This window comes from Branchiostoma floridae, chromosome 2, assembly GCF_000003815.2.
Source record: "Branchiostoma floridae strain S238N-H82 chromosome 2, Bfl_VNyyK, whole genome shotgun sequence".
NCBI lineage: Eukaryota > Metazoa > Chordata > Leptocardii > Amphioxiformes > Branchiostomatidae > Branchiostoma > Branchiostoma floridae.
In genome coordinates, this window is record NC_049980.1 from 12,684,965 (window position 1) to 12,704,228 (window position 19,264).

The window sequence follows — 19,264 nt, forward strand, 5'->3', positions numbered from 1 at the left end:
TGGAAATATCCGGAATTAAATCTCCACTAGAACAGTGATAGATGTCACTCGAAACGTCCAGAAGTAAATCTCTAATTTCATCCAGTTGTAGAGATGTTTAACCTTCATAACGTATTGCCAAGTTTTGAACTTGAAGGCTCCTTAAGCAGGCTTATTGCTTCAGTTCCTATTGTATAACTACTACTTAGTAGTATATATTATTATTATTTGAGGGGAGGGGAGTGAATAGAAAATATGGATTCGGGGTGGTACATGAGTAAAAATTAAATAACGTTAATATTGATATTACAATTTACATATAGCTTCTAGAAGTAGAGAACGGTTCAGGGTTCTCCCCAGAATTTTTTAGTATAGTGGAGGGGATGGCATAAATTACCCGAACCAACGCGCTGCACTTTCATGGAAATAAGTTCATTTTGCAATGACAGAGGGTGTCAAATACTACAAGTATAATATATCATAGTGATTCCTTTGTTGTGAAGTGGCAAAACGACTATTGTTTTGGTCATCGCCCATTCAGAAGTTTTTTCGCAGACAAAAACATTGCCAACTGGAAGAGTGATGCCCCTTGGCACAAAAATCTGTGAATTTTCATTAAGCAAAACTAACCAAGAAAATAGGGAAGAAACACACTAAATTTCAAAAGTAGTGTAGTAGAGCTGGGCTAGGAGTATAGTGGAGGGCCTCCCTTATTCCATACTCTGGGGAGGACTCTGCCGGTTACACCCAGAGTTCCCTGTGCTGAAGTGCAAGGAAACTCAGTTCACTCTCATTCTATTACAAAACTCTCACAGACTTTCAGCCATTGCATTACAAAATTGTATTTGTAGGATTTTCTTGTGTGGTGATAGCATATACTTTGTATCACTCAGTTTTGACTGCAGGCTCTCTTTCTAAATCCAGTGGTAGAATAATATGATATAATCTTTCCAAATGCCAGACCAAATCTCTCAGTCCCACAGTATACATGACTGTGCTGTTGGTTATAACTTTTTGTTACTGTCTATGAAGCCTGGCAGTACTGTTGTTCATTAGTTGTTGCCATACAAATGTACTGTGTGTGATTGTAAAGCATTTATTATAGATATTCCATGTAACGTTATATATACATGTACTTCCACTTTTTTTGAAATTTGAACCTCCACTTTGTTTCTCAATTCTAAAATTAATTCAATTCTAAAATTTCATTTTCTTTTTGGGTTGAACTTGAATAATCAATTGATAAGAGAATATGAAATAATTACGGACACACAAGGACACAAACAGACAGACACATGGAAAACAAAACATCCTTCCAGAGAGGAAAACTTGAGCCCTAAACCCATGGCAAAAAATAGACATTCAGCTCCTGGTTCAAGGCTAGAATATTTCAATACACAAACTGCCAGTGCTGCCTTCAGGGAAATCTGACAAAGCTGGGGACGTGGAGGGAATATCACTGGGTAAAGCCTTATTGATTGTACTTGTGGGCCAGACAGGTTATTAACCTGTCGTAAGGTTTCCTTTGGATCATGTGATTGAAGTTTGACGCTTGGGGAATTTGAAATTAGTATCATACTTCTAAGAAAATATGTAGTCTTGTCAAGTTTTTGATTAAGGACCATAGGTAAATTACTTTGCTTCAAAACTCTTTGCAAGCAACTACATATATATGTGACATGTATGAGTGCTTATTTACAAGTCCTTTAATTATCAAACTGGTCTTTTCATCTTTTGTAATGAGAGCCTTTTCTATGCTTGGAAAAGAACACATATTTTTATACATATTTAATGTCGCAGAAGAGATTGGGATCCAGGAGAATTCAGAAATCTCCTAGGAGAGATTGAAATTCTACAAAAATGCTGAAGCCTGTGCTGTATTACTTGTTTGAAGCCATAGACTTTTTAGTAAAGTACTGTTATACACTACATCTACATGTTAAAGTATCAGAAAAAAATGATAAAGACTTCTGTTGTATTAGTAGATTATTTTGTTTTACTTGATAGAAATTTGAAGTTAAGTATCTACTACTAGTAAGGTACAGCTGGTGATTACATTTAAGTGTTAGAAAAAGGATAAATCCTTTGAAAATTTATTGTATTGTTTGAAACATTAAATTTGTTTGATTTGAGATTTAGCTTATAGTCATACTAGTAGACTAAAGTACTGTTGTACAGTGAATAACATACAATGCATGAAGTATTTTAAATTTAAAAAGAAATCAATTTTAGTCTCTCCTAGGGGAAATTGGGATTCCAATCTCTCCCAGGAGATTTCCGAATTCTCTTTGATTCCAATCTCCACTTTGACATATATCTTAAACTTAGTTAAAGTTACAGATTATGTAGAGAATAGTGAAGTGAAATTACCAAAGACTCTGAATTTAAAGACTAGAACTCTGAAGAAAATGGTTTATACCCAGTCTTCCATGTATTATTTTCCCAGGGCACCAATGGAGTTTTGGAGAGTCCCACAGGAACGGGCAAGACCCTGTGCCTCCTCTGTGCTACCCTTGCCTGGCGTTCAGCATATGTGGCCAAAATGCAGTTTGAAGGACTGAAGCAACAATTTACAAAAGATGAGGATGGACAGTCTACATATGGGGAACTGCTGGCCAACCAGTTAGGAGGGGCAGCTGGCTGGGGAAACACTGAGCAAGCTGGTAGGAAAATTCATTTTCATCTTTGACATAATGCACATACCCTAGTGTAAATGCTTGGTTCAAATTCTCTTCACCTTAAGTCAGGAATCCTTAAAGAAATGGATGTTCTATTACTGTATATAGTCAAAGCCACATGTAGTAAGCTAGCACCCAACAAATGAATATGATTCAACTAGAGAAAGGACCTGATTCAGATTTATTTGGTATCACAACTTCTGAACATTATAAATTTACATAAGACTTGTATGTCACATGACCTAGTTTTGTGTACACATGCCTGTACAATACTGTACATCTCTTTGTAGTATGAATTATAGTACAATGGGTTCATACATCATGCTCTTTAGATTAGACTACAAGCTTTGCCAGTACATGTAATTGCAAATTTACAATACTGTAAGTGCATTTAAGTTCGGGGGGATTTAATTTTGCGGTAGCAGGAAAAAGAACTTTTCACGGTGGTTTTAAGTTTGCGGTAGCGACATGCACTGTAGTTTCTTACTGCTATGGAATAATGTTCGCGGTTTATTTAAATTTGCGGTGAAGCAACCACCGCGAAAACCGTGAACATTAATCCACCGCGAAAGTTTCTGCATTTACAGTACTATTCTGAACACTGTTCACATCTACCTAGCTTATAGTGGAATTTTCTTTTTCAAGAACATGGTAAGTATGCATCCTGAAAAACTGCAAGGCCTAGCTGTGTCAAACATTGAATGAATCCCTGCCATGGTGAGAAAATGATGTAGCCATTACCTGGCTTCTGACCGCAGGATTCGCGGCGATATGTGCATAATCCCCTATCAATATTGCTGGTAAGGAGTGCAGTGCACTGTACATGGAGGTGATATATGGGAGTGTCTAGACCCTGGTCTATTTACAATGTTGGCCGCTGACCCAGCGTGCATGCTGTAATTTGGCAGTAACGTTAGGGATATGAATCACAAGTCAATAATGGCTCTACACAACATATCTGGATACCCGAGATCAACTTTAATCAGCTGCGCATGGACCGAGGAAGATTGCTCCTCAAAGATTAGGGCAATTGTCTTGAAGGGTGCTATCTTTCTAGGTAGGAGGATAGATGTTGAAGTGGAGTGGAATTTTCAAATGTGTCCTTATCAGAAGTCTTCAAACATTTTAGCTGAGAGTCAAGATTTACACAGGATATGAATCGTATGATATAATATGATGGATAGTAGATATATATCAGATACACACACTGTACACGCAGTGACAGGATCATTTTTTTTTCAACCTATTATTGGTATTAACAATCCGGATAGTGAGTGTGTGGGTGATTTCTGCTTGAGCAATGTCAGCTTAAATGTGCTGGGTGACTCAGTCATGTGTAAATGGCTATTGAAAGTTACCCAGCTACAATTTGGAAAAGCTGTTCAAATTTAGTGTTGAAGGCAATAATTCTAGTTGTTTTTCTTCACACTGCCTGCTTTCTGATTTCTACTCTAAGACTTTCATTTGAAATAGCCATTACTCATTTGAAGTAATCATTGCACATTTTCCTCTTGTCTTGTTTATACATGTAGCTGGTCCCTTTATGGAGATACCAAAGATAATCTATGCCTCCCGCACCCACTCTCAACTGTCACAGGCAGTGGCTGAACTGAAGAATACTTCCTACAGGTGGGCATTATATCCATTGTTATAATGTACCTAAATTTGGTACATGTAATACGAAAAAAGAGGGCAGTTATTTTTTTCATGCTTTTCAGAATCTATTCTTCCTTGCAAGTATACATGACACTGCCAAGACTGTGTTACATGTAAGTCTTGTATTTTCCTCAGCAACCTGAAAGTTTGCATTCTTGGGTCCAGAGAGCAACTGTGTATACATCCTGAGGTACAGGAACAGACTAACAACTCCACAAAGGTTAGTACGTATACTAGGAGAAGGAGCAAAACTTACATACATGTTATACAGTAAATGTTCAACATTTTGAAGTTCAAATAATTTCAGGGTCAATCCATGAAGAAAAGCAGGTTTATGATAAGAGTTTTTGGTAAGTATCTCATGTTGTGCACTCTTTTGTTCTCTGCACCTAAATTCGTGGATTTAGTAGTCTAGCTGTAATATTGCTTTACTGCACTGTTCACAGTGAAGTTGCAGTCTCTAATTTTACAACAATTATTTTTTGTAAAAATGGCTTATTTCAGACATTGAATACTGCATTTTAAAGATATCAAGTGGTATCTAACTAGTAAAACTGTTAATGAGCATTGTGAAATCATATAGAATGATCACATTCTTTACAGTCATAGTTGCATGCAAATGAGACATGATTATTATTGCACACACTGTACATGTACAACTTATCATTCACATGTTGAGTGCTGATCAGGCCTCCAATACAAATGTAGACCTACTGGAATGAAGAGTGCAATGTGTCAAACGTTAGGTTGATTTATTGATCATGTAGTAACTTTTGATGACATTTTAAATTTTTTGCTGAAAAGTGATGTTTCCAAATAATGGTAAGGATTACAACATCATTTTGGAAAGAATGCAAAAATCAATTGATCATCACAATATTTTAAAGGCTAGCTCCACAACTGGATACAATACTGCGATTATGTCCAGATGTTTCAGTGACATCTATCACTCTTTTGTCAGTGTCACTATAGACTAAACGGTTTGATGCTGAAATAGATCATGCACTCTCAGTATAATCCAGTAGTATAGGGATTGAACATTCTCTTAAGTATTCAGCTAAATTTCTAACCTTCATTCAGAATCTTTTAATCTTAAAAGTTGTTCGTCCTTAGTTGGATTTTGGAGAATTTTGAAAATTTATGGCCACCTCAGTCTATTAAACATGAATGCGACACACGGTTTGGTCAACTGGTCATGTAACAGGTCAGAAGAGCCATTTATATCGTCTCCACCTTATTCTGTTCCACATTGGTCTCCTTATCACTGTTACACAGGCACCATTCTGAAGGGAAATTTATAGTTCCTGCACAATTCAGTTGGCAGTTAAAATGTCACTGGCAGCAGGAAATGACGAAATACGGGTACTGCATATACCAGTTGTTCAAAAAGGAGTAAATCGAAATGTCATTTAACATGTAAAGTAGATTTATTTTTCAATCATTGTAGCATAATTTGATAACTACAGCCTTTATGCATTGAGTGACTGAATGTCCTCTTTTCTAGAAACTAAGATCCATTGTGTTTGTTACTATAAAGATTCATTAAGACATCTCACATACAGAACATCAAGGAAAAAAGGCAACACAAGAGATGTTGACATAGAATAATGTTGTTCACTGAAGATTTGTTGACTGTTGCCCACCCACAAATTTTGCATTTAAATCTTCATGGTTTGAAGACTGTTTCCTTGGTGATTATGACTGCCTCCAATAAATCCCTGTCATGCTTTGAATTCTAAAGCATGTTCCTGACTGTGAGAGGATCAACATTATGGATTTCATGGATGGATACGTGTGCTGTAAGCAATGGAACCATAATTGGATGAAAATTCATGGTGGATGTAGAATATTATGCTCTATGTACCTGCACATGTATACATTTAAACATTTCTATTACTGTATGTGTAATAGAAATGTTTTGTGCTATTATTATGATTTTAATAGTGTGTGGTACATTATGCCATGACATTCAGTACATTATAACTTCAAAAATTTACATACTGTGGGCCATTTTTCTGTCTTGCAAATTAAACAGCACACTGTCTATGATACTGAACACACTATCCTTGGTACTACTGTACTTGCTACCCATTATACAGAATGCGTTGTCTATGGCCGTGCTGAATGTATATTCAGTTCTTGGTCCTGAACACACAGTCTTTGGTACTCAACACACAGTCTATGTTCCTGAACACACTGTCCTTGGTTCTGAACTCACAGTCTATGGTCATGAACCTACAGTCTATGGTCCTGAACACACAGTCTATGGTCCTGAACACACTGCCCTTGGTACTGAAGCCCTGAACACACAGTCTATGGTCCTGAACCAACAGTCTAAAGGTTATGAACACACAGTCTATGGTCCTGAACCTACAGTCTAAAGGTTATGAACACACAGTCTATGGCCCTGAACACACAGGCTATGGTCCTTAACACACTGTCCTTGGTACTGAACACACTGTCCTTGAAACTGAACACACTGTCCTTGGTACTAAACACACTGTCCTTGGTACTGAACACACAGTCTATGGTTCTGAACACACTGTCCTTGGTACTGAACACTCAGTCTATGGTTTTGAACACACTGTCCTTGGTACTGAACACACAGTCTATGGTTCTGAACACACTGTCCTTGGTACTGAACACACAGTCTATGGTTCTGAACACACTGTCCTTGGTACTAAACACACTGTCCTTGGTACTGAACACACAGTCTATGGTTTTGAAAACACTGTCCATGGTACTGAACACACAGTCTATGGTTCTGAACACACTGTCCTTGGTACTGAACACACAGTCTATGGTTTTGAACACACTATCCTTGGTACTGAACACACAGTCTATGGTTCTGAACACACTGTCCTTGGTACTGAACACACAGTCTATGGTTCTGAACACACTGTCCTTGGTACTGAACACACAGTCTATGGTTCTGAACACTCTGTCCTTGGTACTGAACACACAGTCTATGGTTTTGAACACACTGTCCTTGGTACTGAACACACAGTCTATGGCTTGAATACACAGGCTTTGGTACTTAACAAACTGTTCATGGTACTGAACACACAGTCTATGGTCCTGAAAACACTGTCCTTGGTACTGAACATACAGTCTATGGTCCTGAAAACACTGTCCTTGGTACTGAACACACAGTCTATGGTCCTGAACACACTGTCCTTGGTACTGTCTGAACACACACTGTCCTGGGTACTGTGCACACTGTCTTTGGTATTGAACACACTGTTCTCGGTAGTGAGGTATATTGTTTGCAACAAACATAATTTCCAACTTCATTTTCCTAGCTGTCCTTCTGTGTTGAGACAGAAAAGGGCAGCAAGGAAAACATGATAAATTTGCTTTCCCATAATCTGCTTGGAGATTAAAGCATACACTTACACCCCTACTATACAGTACATACAACTTTTCTCTCTCCATTCCACAGGTTCACATGTGCAAGGCAAAGACGTCTTCTCGACTCTGTACCTTTTACAACAACTTGGATGGCAAGTTTGCTTAATTTTTTTGGCATTGCATTTTATTTAAGATTCTTAGACATTTTACTCTTCAGAGAGCAAACAGCATGAGCAGTTTATTTGATGATAATGATTTCTATTTGCAATCACATGCCCAAAGTTTAATTGCAAAAAAAACACAATGTATACAATAATATAGAAAGGTAAATATCTAGTCAACATTAACTGTTCTACATTGAATGATGTTTCTATATAAATACATGTACAGCATTGAGAGGGTGACTTCTTTTGTTGAGACAGTGTAATGAATAGTCACACGACTTCAATGATATGTGGGTTTTGCTATGTAAGTAGAAATGTATTTTTTTTTTTTAGGTTGTTTAGATGGTGAAAACTCGACAAGGCTGTGGTATACATTGTACATATCTATTTCAAAGAGCCTATCAGTATTTCTGTCAGTCTCATCATCAGAACATTGACAAATGACACATGATTACTTGGTTTGATTTTGGAAGAAATTGGGATTTTTTTTTACTTTTATCTTGATGTCTTGACCTTCCTTCTCCAGAAAAGAAAAGTGAGAAAGAGTTCACAGAGGCTCCTCTGGACATTGAAGACCTGGTCAAAGTAGGCAAAAAACACAAGTGAGTGAACTTTTCTTGAACGCAATATATTGAAATAATAACTCGTGACTTTTAAAACTTTTAAAATCCTTTCTATGTATTGGGGCTATTTTCTGTCAAATCCATGAGGTGAAAATATGATGATGCATGTATTATGTAGATAAGATTAAAAAGGCTAATAAATGGATTTTTCACTTTATCGGCTTAGTTCTCTGGACTAAAAGCTTGCGGGCCCATAGCAATTAGACTCTAATAAATTGCCCTCACACCAGAGGCAATCTGTTATGAATTCGTGAGCCTATGCTGTCTTTGCATTCTTAATCTAACATGATTATTGTGGCTGTCTCTGTAGTGTTTGTATAAAGAAATGTCTGCTCTCTTTTATCTGAAATCCAGCTGAGTCAGATTTGATACATCCCCAGAGTAATGAATCACAATTTTCTCTGACTTTGTCATCCTTGATTCAGCACTTTTTTTGGGCATTATTAGAATATTGACTGATGAGAGATGGGGTATGATTAGTCTTCTTCATTTTCTGTGAGTTATTGCAAAGGATATGAATGTATGTGCCATGTATGTGCAATGTGTAGCATTCATCATTGAAGAATTGCATTTTTGTAATGTGTATCCAAAAATTATATAAATATCGTTAGGGATCAAGAAATGTTTCTATATGCAATATCCTTTGATTCCATATGAATTCATCAAGCTATTGCTCTAGCTGTTCTTGTGCTTCCTAATGGAAGTAACACTTGTCTTCTATAATGCCATATCATTAAATCCTAAAATATTAGATGGCAGTAGTTTAATACTTTGTAAAAGGAGAAGCAGAAAGATTGATTAGTTCTGGCCTGTATGGTTTGGCTTTTGGGTGCCTGTGGGAATATTAGACTCAAGCCTATTATTGGTGACATAATGGTTCAAAGGAACGATAACTCCTCATCTCAATAGGGTTATCTAGTTTGACATGCAAGCATTCAGGTATTGACCAAAGCAAAACCAATGTAATTGTTTAGGGGGGTTTTGAATAATGACAAATTGATGATCAAATTTTCCTGTAGCAGAGGTAAGGAATAAAGTACTTTTCTGCCTTTTCTTTCAGCTGCTGCAAGTTCTCTTACAAAAAATACATTTAAGATTCCTAATGTAGGCTGAAGAATCACCAACTTCCCCTTTACATAATGCTTAGCAATTTGAAAATTATTAGTATTACTATTAGTTAATAGTACTTTTACCTGGTTTCATCTGGACTAAAATACATTATGTTTATGTTACATGCAGGGTCTGCCCCTATTTCATGGCGCGGGAGCTGAAGTCATCTGCTGACATCATATTCATGCCTTACAACTACCTACTGGACCCAAAGGTGCTCTTGTTTTTAATCACCTGATCATGAGTGATTAGTGAAAAAAACAATTGAACATCAAATCAGCTCACACTTAAAGGCAGTGACCAAACATTTGATATATTGCAAAATGAATTTTAAAGATGTATTTTTATATGTTTTGTTATCTTTTAAATCATACTTATTTTGCATCATACTCCAATTATAACATCAAGGGACACGCATATCAAATTTTCAAGGTACGCTGTCTAGTGCCAGTAGTGGAAAGGGGGCTTACAAATAGTAATATGGACCAACCCCATAGTGCAGCATTTTGAGACAAGCCCTGCTTCCTCCAGACAGATTAGTTTGCAGGCAAGGGAGCGCAGATTGACATCATCGGATCAATACCCAGGCCCCATTTATCAGATGACAGTAAGACTGCAGATGAATCTATCATTCTTGGCACATATCTGCCCTTTTGGACCGGGGCATACAATTTTTACATGTTCATTTAAAAAATATATGCCTTTTCTCAATACTCACAGCCTTTATTACTCACTTTGTATGCAAGGTGTGGTCCTTAGTGAAAGTGCTTGGCTGCAATCCTGTACTTTTAGAATCTCTCTGTGAAAACCAACCTATTTTATGGGTAATCTGCGCACATTTAGTACAGTGCTTGCCCTATATGAGGTACATTTTCGTAGTCATTAGCTATATCGTATGTAAGGCACCGTATTCTCAGCTTGCATTACATGTAGGTAATGAATGTGCAGTCTGGCTTTCTATAGCCCTGTACTGCTGGGCTGAAAAATTACCACATGTGCAGACTTTGAAATTAAAAAGGCATGAACAGTTTAATCTGAGGAAATTTCTTTTACCTTCTGAGGAGAATCTTAATACACCCAAGCAATAGGTCGAGCTTGCAAATAGTGTTTTACATCCAATTTGGTATGTTATTTACTCAAAGTGGACCAAGGCTTTTTAGGTGACGTTTACAATGCATTTTAGTGGCCATTCTGCTTAGGCATGCTGCATGAGGCATCACCCTATATGTCCAGAGCCTATCCCTATGCTCTCTGGCGTGCAGTAACTGAGAGCAGAAGACCCATCAATGGATGGGATAGTAATCCACCGCAGTTTAACCCTGAGTATAGGACAACCGGTACCCAATTCCAACAGCACCCAGTAAACTGGGATAACCATGTGTATGATATGTAAATCAAGGATGGAATTGCAAGCGCTTCACTGATATGTCTGTCTTCTTGTTCCATAAAGTAAAATCCAATGGCTGTTCTGCATACATGTAAATTGCCGATGCTTTCCAGTTAGTCACGTATGTCCTGCACACCATTACCGGCGGATTCAGCTATTGCATACACCATTAGGGAGGAGAGTATGTTGGCCAGACGGGGATAATGTTCCTCACCGTCTGGTGGTTTGTGATGGCAAAGTGCACTGTACAAGAAATAATGACACGCACATACAATGTGGTACATAATGCAGAACAAATGGACATCTTTAGACATATGGCTCTCATGGGTAACTGAAGTTTTGTCCTCATTGCAGTCACGGAAGGCACACAGCGTGGATCTTAAGAGTCACATTGTAGTGTTTGATGAGGCCCACAACTTGGTAAGTTGTTCCAATCTCTCAAACTTCTTAGGATCAAACATACATGTAAAATGTTCATGCAACACAAAAATTGTGTGTCACATAATTGGAACAATTGGAGTTTTTGTCCCCAAACTAAGTGGTAAGTCCCAAACTTCTACAAGTTCTAGGATCAAACATAGCAACACTAAATGCCTTTGCCACATGTGTTATGTCACACGATTTTTTTGGGGTGGATACCAAATTCATAGTTACTGTGAATATTGTCATGTTTTGCAGTCTTAGGTAAGGTTTGCGGTCTGTGGTACGTTTTGTTTCGGTAGTTTTCACAGTGTATCTTCAACGGAAAATGTTGACACTGCAAATGTACAATGTACATACATGTATGTAACAGACAAACTTGAAACACTGCTCAAAGGTCCTTTCTACACCATGAAATGATTTTTGTGCAAAAATACAATTTATAATCTTCTAAAAGTCAGAGAATCTCCCAAGTGTTAAAGCAATCCCTACATTTCCCGTCACTAATAATGTTTCACAGGAGAAAATGTGTGAGGAGTCATCCTCTTTCGACCTGACATCATATGACCTGGCATCCTGTGTGGAGGAGCTGGACAACCTCCACAAGTCTGTGGCTGAGATCGAAGTGCTGAACGAAAAGTTTCACACAGAATCCTCAACACGTGAGTTTTTAGAAAAGTGTACAAATCAGTTATTTCATAACTGACAAACATACACAATATACACACTTGACTCAAGAGTTCAGAAACAGTTTCCAAGTTTTTTTTGTTGAGTGTATTTGACTAAATGAAAATGTAAGGTCACTGCAGAGTTAAAGTTAATGTTTTAGATAAAAATGAAATTTTTATTAGACACAATAATCTAAACATGTATCTCTCATTTTCCCACCCCCATATGAGTGATGTAGAACTCCATATAATTTGCATTGGAGAAGTACAGTAGACTAGTTGTTAATGATCAAATATGATAATCATGCAAATTTACCTTACTTAACAAGCTGTCATCCTAATGACATTGTAATGTGAGACACATTGCTAAAAATTTATATCATCACCAAAATTAAGGTAAAAATGATTATGACTTATTTGTGCATTTTGGTACAGTACAAAGATAGATGGTTTAATCTGTTCTTTTCACAGCACCTGACTTCAGTGCTACTGAGCTGATCAAGTTGAAGAGTGAGTCAAATTGTATAGTCATAAGATACATATTAGACATTACTGAGTGAAATAACTGTAACAGTTGTAGCTAATGTTATGTATGAAAGGAATTGAAATTTTGATATTACTATTAAGCTTAATGTTGCTGTATTCATCCTTTGAAAAATGCAAAATTTAACTGGATGGATGTATGGATGAATAGATGAATGGATGAATACATTGTAGATTGATGGATGGATTGATGGACAGACAGATGAGACATGACTGTCAATATTATTTTCCAACAATTTCAACTAAGATGGCTTAGTATGTTTGTATGACTTCTATTTTTTATTGAATGTTTCTTTCCTGGTAGGTATGCTGCTAGAATTGGAAAAGAAAATTGACTCTCTTCCATTACCAGCCAATGGAACAGGGCTAACCAGACCAGGAAGGTAGAGCACCTCATGCTTCTGTCATTTATTTTGTTTATATACATGTATGAAGTGACTTCTTGACTTTTTTAAAGGTAGTCAAAATTGGACCAAGAATACATTTGGTTTTAAGCCCTGCAATGTTATGGGTAAAAACCAGTTGTAACAGTAACTATACTTGGCATATTTGAATTATGTTGGGTATAACAGTCTATATTTACTTTACTTACCTCAAATATGACCATTAAGAGCAAGCTTTCGACTTAGCAATTTTTGTGTGCTATGTAAAACTGAAATGTACCTAAAGTCTTAAGCTCATTAATTTGTTGCTCAACATTCACAAAATGGCTACCTTTTGTAGGCCTCTGATAGATTGGGATTTTAGGCCAGTCTGCATATGAAGGTCAAGGTATTTTGAGCACTGATCATACAGAGTTGTTGTCATAATTTGTACATATTGTTCTTTATTTTTATTTAGTTTCATCTATGAGCTGTTTGCTGAACTCCAGATCACCTTTGACACAGCACCCATCTTGCTAGAAGTTCTTGACAAAGTAGTTGCCTATGCCACCACCAACACCGGCACCAGTGTAGTGTTTGGAAACAAAGCTGCTGGAGTTTCCAAGTTGGGCGATGTGCTCAAGGTATGTTTAACAAGAGATGCAATGTTTAACTGCTAGTTGTACACATTTTGTTCAGCTATTGTTGACTTTCAATTTAAGTCAAGAATCACTTGAAGCACTAATGAAAGATATGAAATATGATGGTCTAATCAGAAATATTACAACATTGTGTTAATGTATTTTGTTTTGACAGATTGCTTTCAGTCATGATTCCTCAGCCTCTCAAAAGGGGAGCAATCTAGCCAACCTGATGGCCAAGTATTACAAGGTAAGCAAACAAAACAGCAGATTTGTCATGAAGTGGAATCATTATATTCTGAATTCTAACATTATTCAACCTAATCATTCCATAGAAGACTGAAGAGTCACACAGTGATAATAATTGATATAATGCTTAACATGAATGTACATTTGTAACATACTCGAGCTACTGCCTTTTTGTTGTCAAGTAGCGACAATTTGCAGAGAAGCGCAAAGTTTGCAAAAAAATAATGTTTGCAAATCTGCAATCTGCAACAGGTTTACGTAAAGACAGAGGAAGGTTTCCAGAAAAAGTCCAAGGCTAATGCTGACCCCTGGGCAACAACATCCTCCTCCAAGCCCAAGAAGCAGGGCCGCACACTGAGCTACTGGTGCTTCAGCCCAGGCCATGCCATGCAGGACCTGGCCAACCATGGTGTTCGCTCAATCATCCTCACCAGTGGAACCCTGTCTCCTCTAGAATCCTTCACAGCAGAGATGCACATGTGAGTACCTAATGTGCTCTGACTTGTAAGCCATTGATGTACATTGTGACATTTATGGTACTGTCAATTGTGAAATTTTTGTGGTGGTTTTATGTTTGTGGTTTTGCCATAACCTCTTCATTGCAAACTTAGAACCACTGCAAAGACTTCTGCTTGTCCAATCCTTAAGCATTGCAAACTGAAATCCTTACAAACTTACAAGTGATTTAAAGTGTCCAAGGAATGTGTGTGAACTGTGCTTGTGTATCTATGCTACTGTATTTTGGGTTACAACACAAATACAAATTCGAGTCTGCAGTAATTGAGGCATAACTGTAGAATATACATTTACATATTGATCTGGTGGCTTAGGTTGGTGGCGCTCAACGTGAGATGAAATGGAAAGATTGCTGAGCTACATCACTTTAGCCACTCAAAACTTCACCTTCAATTTTCAATTTGGCTGGACCATTGTCCACAACAGTACTTTGAATCTTGACACATAACACTCTTCAAAATCTAGGGGTTTTGTTCCTCTACACAGCAGTAAACTCTGTGTACTGTAAATCTTGAAATACTTTCAGTGGTTTTACAGTTTTTGTAGTGACCACGTACCATAAGGTCATGACGCTGCATATACATGTCATGTATTTCTACTGTGTAGTACAATATTGCTTCAACCATGAATGTCAAGCGAAAATCCCCTTTTCTCTTCTTCAATCAATGTGCAAAATTGAGTCCCGCTAAAATGGCTACTTTTGACTGTCCGATTGTCAAATACCACAATCCACAATCAAAGCGTCCCACCCCCCAAAACATTTACAGATAACCTACATGAAATAAGCTCCATTGCAAATGTTCCAAAACCTTTATTTCTATCTGGTACAATTATGTACAGTATGTAGATTGACAGGTACATCCCTTATACTCTTCTCAACAATCATATTGTTTCCATCCCAACTACATGTAATTCCATCCACATGTAGTATTGCCTGTCAGTGTGACAAAGTAGCCATCTTGATTGCAGAGGCCAGAGGTCATTCCTGCTTAGTTACTGGATAATGACTGAGTACCTAATCTACTTGGACCATAAAATTGCTTCAACCAGCCAGCAGGTGTCCTAATTGAGTTTGCCGAAGTTTCAGTCTTACCTCCTCGTATATTCCACGCTCTAGTTACCTTTAAATTATGCAATAGCGAAGACAATTGCTTCCCAAACTTATTACCCTTGTTGGAATATTATGCGTTTGTTGAATTTATCTGTGAGTGTGAACATAATACATGATAACGCTACAATTTCTTAATGGATTTTCTTTATATTTGCTATATGTTTATGTCTTGGTTGATGGTTTGACTGATTCAAATACAAGACTGGTTGATATGATTTGCACATTTTGAGCTAACATTACCACAGTCTCTGTACTTATCACCCAACCACAATGGAGAAAGAAACAGCATGTGGAAATGATTTACAATAAGACCTTAATGCAAGCCGTGGAGTCCCTGCAGGGTGATCATAAATGTCATGTGCACCAATGTTTATATTGCAATACTAAATCAAAGCTGCTGTGACCTACAGACTTATCATTATGGAACCGTACCAAGTGTGGTTGTCGTCATACTTGTCTTGGATGTGTTCCAACTAACATGCAGGAAGTCTTCAGCACATCAGTTATACTCATGGACTGGTTTACCAATCGCAAGACGGATGATAAAGGATGAAGTGCAAGTTCATGTGCACTAGGGATCAAACTTCAATTTTGGGATTAGATGCACAAAAGTCTAGGTGCACAGAAAATATTTAGGTGCAGAATATAGAATAAAGTAGAATGTCAGCAAAACCCTGCAGATGCAAGTCACTCCTCTGGATCTTGAATCTGAAACTCTAGTGCTACATTCAAATTCTAAAAAAATATCATTCCTTTTCTTAAATGTCAAGAATATGCAGCATGGTGCACAATTAGATATCGCTACTGTCCAAATATTGGATGCACAGATTCAAGTTTTGGTGCACAAAAATGCACATGCCCCCAGCATTTTAAGCCTTGATGTACTAACAGATAGCATATTAAAGAATATGCCACTTACAGCAGTTTGCAGAACTCCTAATAAATGTAATATAATATTATATCTCTCAGTAAACTGGTGTCAAACACATAAAATTAAACTGGCAGAAGCTGAATGCTAAAAAGAGCAAAATCATATCACAGTTATTGATACACATACATATAACTATCATACCTGCGGATATGAAGAATGGATTGCATGCTACAAGATTCCAACATGATGTAACATTATTGTACCTGTTGTAGAAAATTATATGTGCCTGCCTTTGTATTTGTCAGTGAAATATTGTGCTTCTCTTTGTATGCCACTATGTTAGTCATTTTTGGCATCATTAGCATGCCACTCACACAGTGGAAGCCTCTCCCTACTCAAATATCATTAGTGCGCCATTCACGGACCATGGATTCAGTAATTACTGTGTCATGCCCTCAGACAGTGAGCAGGCAATCAGTGCTAAATCTTAATTTTCCAGCCGAATGGAAGAACACCAACCACAGAATTTGAGCTGTAACAGGTTGGTAGCCTGCATAAACTGAAGTAAACCACCAATTTCTCTATATTTTGGCACAGGCTGGGCAATATATTCATCTTTCATGAATATTGACCATGAACATGACAAGAATGAAACAGTGAACAGAGAGGCACAGCTAATATTCCTAGCGTGGGTGCCACCTTACATAGTTTACAGGGCCTTCCACACTAACTCCCTCACAAAATGAGTTTGGGAGCTGTTACAGTAGTAAAACTGCCAGTAAATAGGATGGCACCCAGGCTAAGTATTCCAACAGTCCAAATGGGAGCAGTGATGCCACAAATGTGACATCATGCACATCATGCAAAGGGAAGAAGCCAAAATGTCTTTCCTTTGGTACTGAACTTTATGATACTAAAAATGATTTTGTTATTATACCATTCATCTCCACATTGCACAATCTCCATGCCCCTAGAATGATATATCAATGTTTTATGGAAGTGCATAGCTTGCAAAGAAAGGTCAGGTTGGAAGAATTTACATCTGTGTAAATTTGGCACAGTGCTATGGTCTCCAAGGCTCATATTAATGGCTTTGTCGCTAACTTTGCTGAATACCATTCAGTCATTTTATATGTCAACCCTTTACTGTACACTCATGCCACCAACTGCAGTAGATGAGGCTGAAAAACATTTCAATAGTAATGTCCCTGTCACACACTTAGGACCTTCCCATGACTTTTTCTCTGTATCATTCCCCAAGCAAAGTCTGCACTGGGATTGGAACAACCTGCAATCGATCCTAATTCTAGCTCCTGTTCCCTCCTCCCAGTCTGATCCCATCCAAGCAGAATATGATTTTCCTGATGTAAATTTCCAAAATATATTGTTGCTGGTTTACATTATTTTAATAACTCTTTGGCAACCATCCCCAGACCATGACGACCTCCTAGCCATGATTTGGAGATGATTAAAAAGCAGTGCTCAGCTATATCTGAAAGGTGCCTAACTGCTCTGTCCATGGTGCTGAACCTGTCCTTGGTGCTGAATGTTATATAATTATTTTCCAGCAGTTTCCTTGTTTGTTTGTTTGCTAAAGAATAGTGATATGACTTGTCTTTCCTTCCTGAACTTAGATTACTCTGTTAGATACTGTTCATTTTATACTGCCAGGACAATGCATAACACTGACATGCATGTAAGGTCAATAGGTTGACAATTGCAGTTCCAAACCAAAAGTTTGCCCTCAAGCTTTTGAAACCAACATGAATCTTTTTTGTAAAACTTCTGCATACAAGTCAGGCTATATTCTATTAACTCAAGAAAACTTCCTCATGAGAATCCCAAAAGTCCAGCTGTTTCACTAAATTGAAACACAAAGTATAGTAATGAATAAAAATTTACTAGACTCCCTGTGCATTCCTAAATTACTCAATGTAAAAGCCTCATTTATTAGTAAACTTAGTTATTCATTTCCTTTTGACCTAACAGGGCTCGAAATTCATTTTTGGGATTAGTTGCACTGGTGCACCCAGCTTAAAAAATTGGGTGCACCAAAAACATTTTGGGTGCACCACTTAAATTTAAGTAATAACCTAATAATAAAACTTAGTTACAAGCTATCAAATTCTTAAACAACAGACATTTTTATTATCTTTCTAACACTTATATGTCAAGAATATGATGTACATGTATACTAAGTATACTTTGGTATCTTTACATACATAAACCTAAGAAAATATCTGGGTGCACCCTGTGCACCCAGAGAAAATAATTGGGTGCACAGCTCCAATTTTGGGTGCACCTGGGTGCACATGCACCCAGTATTTCGAGCCCTGCCTAACAATATACTGTAATTCCTGATTTTTTCAATGTACTGTTATGTTCACGGTTTTCACAGAGACGACTGTAACATGAACTTATCATTACTGATAACAAATAATTCACAGACCTTTTGTATGTGCACTTGCTGCGATAGTGAACATTTAGTTCCGAGAACAAGTTAAATTTTCTCAGACCGTGAAAGTTTGGTACCGTGAAGACAAAGTGAATTACAGTACACATATACCCTGTGACACATCCCCAAACCACACTAGGCTCGTAAAGGGGCCCACAACTGCAGTTTATCAAAACAGCTACTTGATCTGGTGTACACGGAACACTGCAGCCACTTCTTTTTGCATGCATTTTAAGTGTGAGTGTTGCTTATCATTCAGCACAGGTTAGTCTCTACTGTATGTGTGGAGACCATAATGATATCTAATTATACCTTTTTTATCTCTGTGTAACCTCAGTGACTTCCCGGTACATCTGGAAAATCCTCATGTTATCGAGCGTCACCAGGTGTGGCTCGGCATGGTTACCAAAGGTCCAGATGGTGTCAGGCTCAACTCTTCCTATGAAAACAGGTGCGTAGTCCCGACAGGTACCATACATC

At 37.6% G+C, this 19,264-nt stretch overlaps 1 protein-coding gene across 2 annotated transcripts in view; it reads left to right on the top strand.

Annotated features, from left to right (window-relative positions):
* Window positions 1-19,264, top strand: part of LOC118409403 (regulator of telomere elongation helicase 1-like) — a 35,353-nt gene that overhangs the window by 1,097 nt on the left and 14,992 nt on the right. For both annotated transcript variants that reach the window (XM_035810410.1, XM_035810411.1), the window contains exons 2-15: window positions 2,426-2,642; window positions 4,190-4,286; window positions 4,449-4,533; window positions 7,756-7,816; window positions 8,355-8,430; window positions 9,691-9,775; window positions 11,303-11,368; window positions 11,889-12,030; window positions 12,508-12,546; window positions 12,884-12,962; window positions 13,420-13,585; window positions 13,758-13,832; window positions 14,084-14,310; window positions 19,122-19,235. In XM_035810410.1, the coding sequence (XP_035666303.1) occupies window positions 2,426-2,642; window positions 4,190-4,286; window positions 4,449-4,533; window positions 7,756-7,816; window positions 8,355-8,430; window positions 9,691-9,775; window positions 11,303-11,368; window positions 11,889-12,030; window positions 12,508-12,546; window positions 12,884-12,962; window positions 13,420-13,585; window positions 13,758-13,832; window positions 14,084-14,310; window positions 19,122-19,235 (1,529 nt within the window). The remainder of the gene's footprint in view (window positions 1-2,425; window positions 2,643-4,189; window positions 4,287-4,448; window positions 4,534-7,755; window positions 7,817-8,354; window positions 8,431-9,690; window positions 9,776-11,302; window positions 11,369-11,888; window positions 12,031-12,507; window positions 12,547-12,883; window positions 12,963-13,419; window positions 13,586-13,757; window positions 13,833-14,083; window positions 14,311-19,121; window positions 19,236-19,264) is intronic.